Here is an 11189-nt window from a genome sequence, read left to right as displayed (position 1 = left end):
ACTATACAATACATCAAGGATAAATTAGCATTTAGGACTCATGCGCAGCAGTGCATAAGTAAGTCTTAAGCTTCGTTTTAAAGACCCTAATTGAACATGCCAGTCTAACATCCACTGGAAGACTGTTCCGTAATGTTGGGGCGCGAAACGAGAAGGCTCGCCCCCCAACCGGTTCCTTCCTAACCTTTGATACTGTCAGCAGTCCAGACCCTTGGGAGCGCAGCACCCGAGACATAAGAGGTTAACAGATCAGACAGATATACTGGTGCAAGGCCATTCACTATGTAGTACGTTAACAGTGAGACCTTAAAGTCTGCTTTAGCCTGGACAGGGAGCCAGTGAAGTGAGGCCAACACATCTGTATTTAGATGATCCAGTAAGAAGACGTGCTGCAGCGTTCTGGACCATCTGTAGACCTCGCAGACTTCTCCTAGGCAGCCCCGAGAACAGTACGTTACAATAGTCCAGTCTAGATGTAACAAAGGCATGAATAAGGGCCTCGGCATCTTTAAGGGACAATTCTGATCTGATCTTTGCAATTCTTCGGAGATGAAAGAAGGCGACTTTTGTCACTTCCTTAATATGCAAGTCAAGTGACAACGACCGATCAAAAACTGTCCCGAGATTCTTCACTCTGTCCTTGCACTTAATGATCAAATCATCAATGGACAGAGTGAAATTGTCATAAAAATGACCTATGGAAGTATGTAATATGGTAATAGTCTCACATTTCCTGCTCTATCGCCACAGCGCTGTGGAGTAAGCTCTGGCTACGTCACGCATTTCTTTAACTAGTTACCGTTGTCTCGGGCGGTGCTAAGCTCCGGACACAGTGACAGGGGCTCTGCTTAATAGTCTCAGGAAGGAACTCGTCTTTGTGGAAAATGTGCACCCCCGCAAAAGAAAACATCACATAGAACTATACATGAAGTTAACTGTTCACACAATACGGTAACGTGAGCTTTTTCCATCTATGCCAGTGTATCTCTGCGTACTTCGTTCACAGCCATCCCCACCAGTCGGTCCCAAAACGTCCCAGTTAGAAATTCCAGAAACATTCTTTTGAAATCTTTTAAGGAAAGATTTAAGCAGGTCTGCCTTATTGCACGATCCAAATTTTCTTCAACACTTGCAATTTTCAGCGTGTAGTCCAGATGTTTCCCGATGTTTAGCGATGGGATTTTCAGAAAAACACAGAGTGCTGTGCAACGTGCTGTCAGCTTTATCCTGGAAACGTACAATACTTACATTAATTCAGACTATAGTATATGAAATGAGACAACTGTCCCTGTCTAGATAGATAGATAGATGGATAGATAGATAGATAGATAGATAGATAGGAAATAGATAGACAGAGGGAAATTATGGTGTTACAGCAGCACACGTACATCAGTCAACACAACACAGAATATAAATATAAATGAAATACTAGGATAAAATATACAAACATACAATAAAAAAGAAATAATAATAGGAATAAAATATAAGAACAAATATTTGAATATATTCAGGATGGGAAAGCAAAATGTGCAGCTGCTTAATTAATATGCTAAAATGTAAATAAACCAATTGTGCAGGTTGAACTTAGTCCAACTGTCCTGAATGACCTTTGACATGTCCTTAGCGTCCTGAATGACCTTTGACACGTCCTTAGCGTCCTGAATGACCTTTGACACGTCCTTAGCGTCCTGAATGACCTTTGACACGTCCTTAGCGTCCTGAATGACCTTTGACACGTGCCTTCTCTGCTCTGTTCTGTGTGTCCAAGGTATCCCAGGCACAGGAAGCTCATTAGTATTAACAAGATCCACACAGGAAGGCAGAACCGAGAGTTCAACCTGCGCCACGATTGGAACTCGCTGCTGAGCGACAGACCTGACCTGCTGCTCAAGAGAGTGAGCGGTGACTTTTACCCTCCAGCGGACGCCTTCCCGCTCTACCTGTCCATGTTCGTGAAGGAGCTCGGGCTGAAGGTCCGGTATGGTGTGGACATCGGAAGGATCAGGGCAGTGCAGTCAGCCGCCGGCAGAAGATACATCCTGACTGACCAACATGCATCGGACTACACATGCAGGTAGTTTGCTTCACTGGCGCCACAATTACATTTACTTACTTTTGGTATTTGAGGGTTGTTTGTTGCCAAAAAACAATCTCCGTGCACACAAGAGTTTTAGCTCCAGTAGTCAAACTAATCTCCAAGCAGCATGTATCATCCACCCGTTTGGTGGTAGTTGCCGTGGTAGTTGCCTTGGTAGTTGCTTTAAGTTGCAGAAGAAACTATGTAGGAAGAGCAAAAATGGGAAAATAATAAGACGAGGGATTTATTCTACTTTGTTTGGACCGACAACGAGGTAGAACTGTTACTGAAAGTAGTCTGTAACGTGACTGCAAGGCGACAATTGTTTCCAAAGGTTTGTACCAGACCGGACTACAAAGCTACCCCGGTGTTGTCAGACCAAAACTGGGGCAGCCGTAGCCTGACGTGGTCGTACTCAGTCTCATAGTGCTCCATTGGGCTGTGATTATGGGGCGTGTTTCAACCAAACCAGGAAAGAAAACGCCTCTGCACTCAATTGGATAGACCTACAACCAATCAGAGCAACGGATAGACCTACAACCAATCAGAGCAAAGGATAGAGCTTCAACCAATCAGAGCAAAGGATAGACCTACAACCAATCAGAGCAAAGGATAGACCTCCAACCAATACGAGCAACGCATAGAGACGGCTGTGGCTCAGTTGTAGAGCGGTTGCTCTACCAATTGGAAGGTTGAGGGTTCAATACCTGGCCCTGCAGTCCCATGTCAAAGTGTCCTTGGGCAAGACACAGAACCCCGAGTTACCCCCGATGCCGCGCCATCGAAGTGTGTATGTGTGTGAGTGTGTATCTGATGTGCAGGTGGCACCTTGTACGGCAGCCTCGGCCACAGTGTATGAATGTGTGTGAAAGGTGAAAGGTCACCGTGCTTTTAAAAGGGCGTTAAGACTAGAAAAGCGATATATAAAATACAGCACATTTACATAGACCTACAACCAATCAGAGCAACGGATAGACCTACAACCAATTAGAGCAACTGAGTATGTGACGTATGTTGAACTTTTGCAGAGTCCTTTAGGTAGAATGGCAAAAAATCTTTCCGATCGGAAAATGTCTTAATTGCGGTTCTCTGTTCCTCATTTAAAATGAATGCGCTTTTGATATCTTCTAAAACAGAGGCAATGGTGGAATCAACACATCTCAATTCTCCAGTGGCAGCCATCTTTGTTGTAAATTACTTCAACCCAAGCACTCTTTGGTGACGTGTTACTGTTGATAGTCTGTCAATCTTCGTGTAAAGCTCGCCGTGACAATTTGATTGGTCCGAACAGCTCTGGTTCGAGATGAAGTCAACGGATGAAGTCCAGACCGAACTTTCCAACCTCAAATCTTGTGGGCGGGGCTAAGTTTGGCTGGTGTGCAGCTAAGGACAGCCTCCATCCATCCATCCATCTTCATCCTCTTATCCAGTATCGGGTCTCGGGGGCAGCAGCTCCAGTAGGGGACCCCAAACTTCCCTTTCCCGAGCCACATCAACCAGCTCCGACTGGGGGATCCCGAGGCGTTCCCAGGCCAGGTTAGAGATATAATCTCTCCACCTAGTCCTGGGTCTTCCCCGAGGCCTCCTCCCAGCTGGACGTGCCTGGACCACCTCCCTAGGGGGCCGCCCAGGAGGCATCCTTACCAGATGCCCGAACCACCTCAACTGGCTCCTTTCGACATGAAGGAGCAGCGGCTCTACTCCGAGCTCCTCTCGGATGACAGAGCTTCTCACCCTATCTCTAAGGGAGACACCAGCCCCCCTCCTGAGGAAACCCATTTTGGCCGCTTGTACCCTCAAGGGTACATCTAAGGACAGCAGTGTTTGCAAATTTCTCGGTTTTAGGGGCTTGGAATCTCTGGAGTGGTATTAAAGTGAGGCGTGGACTGAACGAATGATGTTCGTTTTTTAATACCAAAGTGTAGTAGAGTAGATGTAGACTGAACCTAAAATGAAATGTAACAGTTGTTTGGCTTTCAGATTGCTTCATGTTGTACTTCTCTCCCTCAGCGTCCTTCTGGTGGCCACAGGTTTGTGGGTTCCTCACAAGGTAGAGTTTGTCGGGTCTCACCTGGTCGAAGGCTACGAGTCCATCTCCACTAATCCTGAGGACTACAAGGACCAGTCGGTGCTGATTCTGGGCAAGGGGAACTCGGCGTTTGAAACAGCCCAGAGCATCTTGGGAAGAGCAAGCCATGTGCACATGATCAGCTCCAGCCCCGTTCGACTCGCTTGGCAAACACATTACGTCGGAGATCTCAGGTAACGCTAAATATTTGGTAATTTCTTCCCTTGTCTTTACGCTCATTGTGATTTTGCTTTACTTGAACATTGGTTCGAAGCCAGATGTAGATCCCACATCGGGTATGGACTATATTCTTTGCATACAATTGAATTGTCAATGTTAAGGTCATTTGGGGTATGTCTGTGAGGCAGAGTGTTGATATTTTAACCTATTTCTTTTAGCTACTTATTGGAAATCTGTTAATTTTTCAGCTAACTACTTCAGCTGTGTATCCATTACTTTTAGCTAACTCTTTAAACATTTATCCAATACTTTAAGCTACCTTTTGAAACATTTATCCATTACTTTAAGCTAACTCTTGACACATTTATCCATTACTTTTAGCTAACTCAAGACACATTTATCCAATACTTTAAGCTAACTTTTGAAACATTTATCCAATACTTTAAGCTAACTTTTGAAACATTTATCCATTACTTTAAGCTAACTCTTGACACATTTATCCATTACTTTTAGCTAACTCTTGACACATTTATCCATTACTTTTAGCTAACTCTAGACACATTTATCCATTACTTTTAGCTAACTCTTGAAACGTGCATCCATTAATTGTAGCTAACAATTTACACTGTATATACTAGTTCAACAGTATATGCATTAATTTAAGCTAACTGTTCATCAGTTACTTTTATCTATTTCACAATTTACCACAAGTGAACTTTATTTGTTTTTCAGAGCTGTGAATAATGAGCTCATAGACACATATCAGCTGAAGTCCCTTGATGGGTTGTTGGAGGCACACCTGGACAAAATAGTCATCGCTCAACGACAGGAGCAAGGCAGGACGAGGTCAGGTAAAAAGAAGAAAGAGAAGAAGGGACAGTTGTACGTGACATTAAAGAAGTTCTTACAACACCAGGAACAGAAGAACAGCTCAGATGTGACAGGAGAAGAACTGCCAGGATATTACATCGACAACTTCTCCTTGCGGAAGCCCTACGACCGAGTGATTCGATGCCTTGGCTTCCGATTCAACTTCAGCATATTTGACAGGTATGGACTCACGAAACATGGTAGTGTGGAAATTGCATGAATGAATGCGTGGCCCGTTTATTTCACAGGAAAAACATATAAACAGAATAAGGCGCTGAGCCTAACGCCAACCCCATAACGTCCCACGTCGTCGCGCATTCCCAACATTTAAAGGGGCCGTGCTCCCCTAACAGTTAACATTACCTGCGGTGACTAAGGACAGTAAATTACATGTCTAATCAAAGGTGTGTGGAACCACACTTAGCAACATGGTGATTTATGTATGTCACATTCACTACATTTTTATCTTTTTTTAATTTATTTTTTTATAACAGATAACATTACAAACATTCAGACAACGCAGTTCAACATATAATCTTATGGGAAAGGGATAACAACTTATATAAATCAAGAAACAATAGTAATAAAAGTAGGACAGGATAAATAAAAGCATGAAATAGACATCGTAGTAATAGTAAAAACGACAGGTAAATCAAAAGAAAAAGAAAATAGGAATGTGACAGATCTGCAAAGGCGTATAAAATGTGAAAACAGAAGTACTGAATTAAATAAATTGGGGTATATCAAGGATGAATCTAGATTTTTTACTAGTTATTAAATTAAGAGACTCAAGATATGTGTCAAATTCAACTACACAGTCACATTCACTTCAATAGGCTTATAAAGCTCAACAGTGACCGCCCACTTTTTTACTGGCTCTGGTTCTGGAAGGGACTTTCCCCCATTCAATATCCCCATTAACGTTTCGGAAAATGCTTATACAAAGAGTTTTAAGCATGGAGCTGAGCCAACCAGCTACGAGAAGAATCATGACCATAAAACATTTGATTGTGCTCAAAAGAACATTTGCATTTTTACTTCTGAATCCACACTGTTAGTCTACATTGTATTTTGTCAACATCCATACTTTGATGTAATGCCCATTTCTTGTATCATATTACTATGTTTGAAAAGTCCAAGCTGTTTGATTTATATGATGTTCCATCTCCCTAGCTCTACCTGCCCACCGAAAAGTGACAATGCCAAAGGGCGGTTGCCGCAGGTGACAGCCTGGTATGAAGGGAAGGTGACCCCTGGCCTGTTTGTGCTGGGAACCGCTGCTCACTCCAGAGACTACCGCTCGTCTGCTGGCGGCTTCGTCCATGGATTCCGGTACACAGGTGAAAGGCCAACAGATGTTTGTTATGTTGTGACATTTTAAAATAAACACCGCATCATTTGTTCATAGCATCCTTTCTGCCATAGCTATCACATCTTGGTCTGTTTCCAAATGCAGAACATGTAGTCAATAGACCGAATCCCCATGACTTCGCGCTTTTACACTTTCGGGTAGACAATAGCCGTAGATTTGAATTGCGGAGATATGTGAAATCTGAATATTTCTGTTTAAAGATATATAGTTAAACACTGAGGCATGAGCTATCTATTGTCTCTGATGTGCTTATTGTCTGTACTTGCTAGCATCTTTAATAAACCAATTCTAGTGTTAAAAACAGCAATATCTCACCGTCAGTTGGGATGACTGCCTGTTTGGGTAGTGTCATTTTCTTTAGTCTAAATTAGTTCTCCCACTTAGTCAAAGTATTGACGTACAAATGCATCAAACATGCATTTTAGATGAGTGAGATGAGAGAATATTCAGTTGATCCTCGTCCCCGTTTGTGCAACGTGGAAAAATTGTGTGTACTTGCAGTATGTACCTGCACGTTATTGTAAACAATCATTGTGATTGGGTCTATTGACCGTCTGCTAATCCCTGTCCCTCTTAGCTACTGTTGCTACGCCTGTCAGTAGTCACATTATGCAGTTTATTACAGACAGAGATAGACAAAGCAGACCAGGCTTCTTATTTTTAGGCCACACACAGCTGCAGATTAAAACTGTTGCTAGCTGATTTTATCAGCTCAAAATAACATTAACTTCATGAGCTGCTTAAAAACACTGTCTCTGACTTTTAACCCTCCTGTTGTCCTCGGGTCAAATTTGACTCCTTTAAAAAATGTCTATATCTAATATATGGGTTTCTTTTTAACCAAATTACAAAAAAACATTAAGTCATTTGCAAATACAGTTGATCACTTTCATTCCTGACTAAACTCATCTGTACGTTCCTCTGATTTTAACTATTAATCCAAACAATTCATAATTTCTGCTGTTTTAACTCAAATATTAGGTATAATTCTATATAATTGAGGGTTATTGACCATGAATTCCCTTCTGGATCACCTTTTGAGAAACAAAGGTTTCCAGCTGACTCGTTTCAAAAGGATAGTCTTGTAAAAGGGTCTTAAAGATTTTGGGTTTCTACCTGAACATGTTAACAGAAACATTGTGATTGGGTGTATGGTCAGACGTGGACCACGTCCCAGTTGCAATGCAGACAAACACAGTGGACAGTGTTGCATTGTTAAAGCAGCCCTTTGTGCCAGTTTTCTGCCAATTATGTAAATAAGGTGATATTTAAATACATGGTACTGATTTTCTGCCGCAGTGCGTGCTGTACATCGTGTACTTGAACAACGTTACCATAGTAACCCGTGGCCCTCGACAAAACTGCGGACATCGCAGCTGCAGTCCTGGATCCTGAAGCGGGTCGGCGAGGCTTCTGGACCGTACCAAATGTTTGAGGTGCTGGGGGACGTTATACTTCTCCGAGGGTAAGCATACGTTATTTTGATATCACCAGTAATAGTTGGCACACTGATGGCCGCTGATGGTTACACCTCATTTGCTCTGACCAGAGTATCTCCATGTAACTTTGTCTGCAGCACTCCCTGAAATGTCCCAGTTAGAGAGTAAATGCCATAAACATAATATTTGTAAATCTTTACAATCATTCACCAAATGAACCAAGCAGTGTCAAGCTTGCACGCTCGAAGTTATTTGTTGTTTAAAGTAGCAGGTAAGTAGTAAGTAAAAGTAGTAAGTAGTAGTAAAAGGTATTTTGAGAACAGCAACACACAAAGAGCTTACAGAGATTACACTGAATGTTTCTCTCCATTGACATAAAATCACCAAATAATTTTGAAATGACATTGCCTGACCTTTTCCACAAGAAACAAATGTACAGTGTAGTCCCTTTTCTTTTTAAAGCTCAACATATTTTGAGGGGTGGCTGTGGCTCAGTGGTGGAGAGGTTGCCTGCCAATCCGAAGGTTGGTGGTTCGATCCCCGCCCCTGCAGTCATTGTCGAAGTGTCCTTGGGCAAGACACTGAACCCCGAGTTGCCCCCGGTGCTGCGCATCGGAGTGCGATTTTGTGTGAGTGTTTATCTGATGAGCAGGTGGCACCTTGTACGGCAGCCCCGGCCACAGTGTATGAATGTGTGTGAATGGTGAATGTTTTCTGTAGATGTAAAAGCGCTTTGAGCAGTTGTTAAGACTGGAAAAACGCTATATAAATACAGCACATTTACATTTACATTTATTTAGTTCCTTCCTTGTCTCCTTGACTCTAAGCTCTCACTGTGAATACGTGGAAGAGTTTACACTCCAGGCCTTGCCTCAGTTCTCCAATCTCTCGGGCCACGAGGTCTCACACCATGGACTCATCGTTCTAGTCATGCAGTACGGGAAGAAGAAGATAGATTATCTGGGGCCGGAAAGGACTGAAGGAGACTGGACCAAAGCATGGAAATCCAACTTCCTGCACCCTGTTTTATACTACTATGACACACTTCCTACTGGTGAGTGGAAATGCTGTCCCGTTAATAAGTGTACCTTCTTAGGAGTAAAATGACTGCAGTTTTGACTCGGATTGAAGGTTAATGTAAGTTTGTTTGTTTGTTTTCCCCAGAGGAAGAAATAGAGCTCCGTCCCTCTGGCTGGGCTTTACCGAGGCCCAAGGCGATCCATCACATGGTCGAGGACTTCCTCGCTGAATGGGATAGTCCCATATCTCACATCCAGCCTTTGCGGCGCTTCCTGGAGCACTGTGTCCAGACTGACCTCAGGGCCTTCTACGCGGGTAAAGCTGTGTGATTGTGCTGCTAGTACTGTTTTTAAAATATGAATTTAAGACTAATGTCACAATCCCAACGCTGCAAAATCCTGCTGCGAATAGCCAGATCGCCAGATCGCCTGATCTAATGTGAATGATGCTGCCAAGCAACAAAGTGGATTAAGAAACTCAAGATACAGTACATTAGTTATAGTCTACATCCACAGTGTTCCACCTCCATGATTGCTCTGGTGGTCTCTTTTTCGGGCCGGATGTCAGTCCCCTTCCTCTTTCTTTTGTGTTGGCTTTTTAAACTCTGGTGGATTTGTGAGGACTATGATTACCTGGTCCTCTGATCTCTGCAGGGTCAATCCAGACACCTAGCTAGACTATCTGTCCAATCTGAGTTTTCTGTTGCACGACTAAAGCTACTTTTGAACGTACACATGTTTCACTAAGACGACTTCCTCCCTGAGGCTATTTTGCAGAGGTACTGTCTGGCGCTTAGCCCCGCCCAAGACGATTGTGATTGGTTTAAAGAAATGCCAATAAACCAGAGCATGTGTTGTCTTACATCCCTGAATGCTGTGTGGACTAGCCAGACCTTCTTTTACAGAGCTGTGGAGGAAGGTCTGGCCATGCAAAACAACATCAGTTGCGACTAACAAGTTTGTATTATAGGAAATGATAGAACGGAAGATTTAAGTGTGATTAATTCCTGTGCTTTCTTATTTTAGAATCATGTTTCCGTTCGGCCCTTACCCACCGAAAACCGCCGCTGTTTTGTCAGCAGGGATACTTGCAGCAGCAGGGCGTCGCTCGCATCAAACAGCCGAGGCAGCACATCAGCGACGCTGGACTGATGCCTACTGAGCAAGATGCAGGCACATCCGTGGCTGACCCCGCATTCCCCAACTGCCTGGCCCAAGCCGGAGCCTCCGAGTCCTCGGGACTGAAACTTGACTCCTGATTGTTCTTCTCAAGCGTTTTAAAGCCATGCCTCTGATGCTGTTGAAGTTACTCAAACTCGCTACCTCCAGCACCCATAATTCCCTGCATGAAACCAAATATTTTGACAGGATGGGTTCTGGGTTCTGGGTTCTTGACGGGCAGTTATCAACTTCTCTTCGATGACAAGTAAAGAAAACAGGCTACACCCTCAGGCAAACTCTATGGCTGAACCTGATTGGATGATTGCTTTACTCGTGGGCTGTCTGCACCTGAATTTTAAAACAGGCCAACATGGCGGCTCGTTTGAAAACACACGAAATAGCTCACCGAAATGTGTTTCTGAAAACATGTTATGTGAGAAAGCTTCAGGTGATGAATCCGTCTTCATTTTAGATTGACAACGGTCACATTAAAAATTCAGTCTTGAGTTTTTGAGAGGTGGAGAGTCAAGCTGGAGTAGAAAGTCCAGTAGCCTGGACCTTAACTTTATGCAAATGAGATGCGAGCAACTCGATTACACTACCAGAATTCCTTGCACGGCTGCTTACACAGACAATGAATGGCACTTGACTTTTTTTTAACCAAAGAGTTATTTTCCTTTCTTTATCTTGATTGTGTTTAAATGTCCAAAGAAGTAAAAAATTATCCAGTAATTCACAAGAAATGATCAAAGATGAAAGTCTAAAAAAAAAAGAAAGAAAGAAGCATAACCTTGTCTTCTTTCTCTTTTAGTAATTACTTTGTGGCCCCTCTGACTTAATTATCATCATGCAACCTCTTTGGTATCCATTGCATATCACTGGAGAGGCACTTTGTCCTTTGAATGTCCCTTTATTGTCATTCCTCACAAAATATGGATTTACTTTATATTATGTCATTTTTATATCATGGAAATCTAGATTATATGAAGTTGTATAGGTGGTG

At 42.9% G+C, this 11189-nt stretch overlaps 1 protein-coding gene and 1 long non-coding RNA gene across 2 annotated transcripts in view; one reads left to right on the top strand and one right to left on the bottom strand.

Moving 5' to 3' along the window:
* The window catches only part of foxred2 (FAD-dependent oxidoreductase domain containing 2), a 12431-nt gene extending 2040 nt beyond the window's left edge, over window positions 1–10391 (top strand). The window contains exons 3-10 of the mRNA XM_034894561.1: window positions 1769–2074; window positions 4088–4339; window positions 5058–5375; window positions 6369–6535; window positions 7867–8032; window positions 8834–9060; window positions 9171–9341; window positions 10052–10391. Of these exons, the coding sequence (XP_034750452.1) occupies window positions 1769–2074; window positions 4088–4339; window positions 5058–5375; window positions 6369–6535; window positions 7867–8032; window positions 8834–9060; window positions 9171–9341; window positions 10052–10284 (1840 nt within the window). The 3' untranslated portion in view covers window positions 10285–10391. The remainder of the gene's footprint in view (window positions 1–1768; window positions 2075–4087; window positions 4340–5057; window positions 5376–6368; window positions 6536–7866; window positions 8033–8833; window positions 9061–9170; window positions 9342–10051) is intronic.
* On the bottom strand, window positions 2473–3087 carry LOC117958320. The gene is made up of 2 exons (XR_004659692.1): window positions 3027–3087; window positions 2473–2695 (listed from the first exon to the last, which is right to left on the bottom strand). It is a non-coding gene; the product is annotated as an uncharacterized LOC117958320 (long non-coding RNA).
* Window positions 10392–11189: the final 798 nt, after the last annotated feature.

Source organism: Etheostoma cragini, chromosome 15 (assembly GCF_013103735.1).
Source record: "Etheostoma cragini isolate CJK2018 chromosome 15, CSU_Ecrag_1.0, whole genome shotgun sequence".
Taxonomy (NCBI): Eukaryota; Metazoa; Chordata; class Actinopteri; order Perciformes; family Percidae; genus Etheostoma; species Etheostoma cragini.
This window is presented reverse-complemented; position numbering and strand designations above follow the sequence as displayed.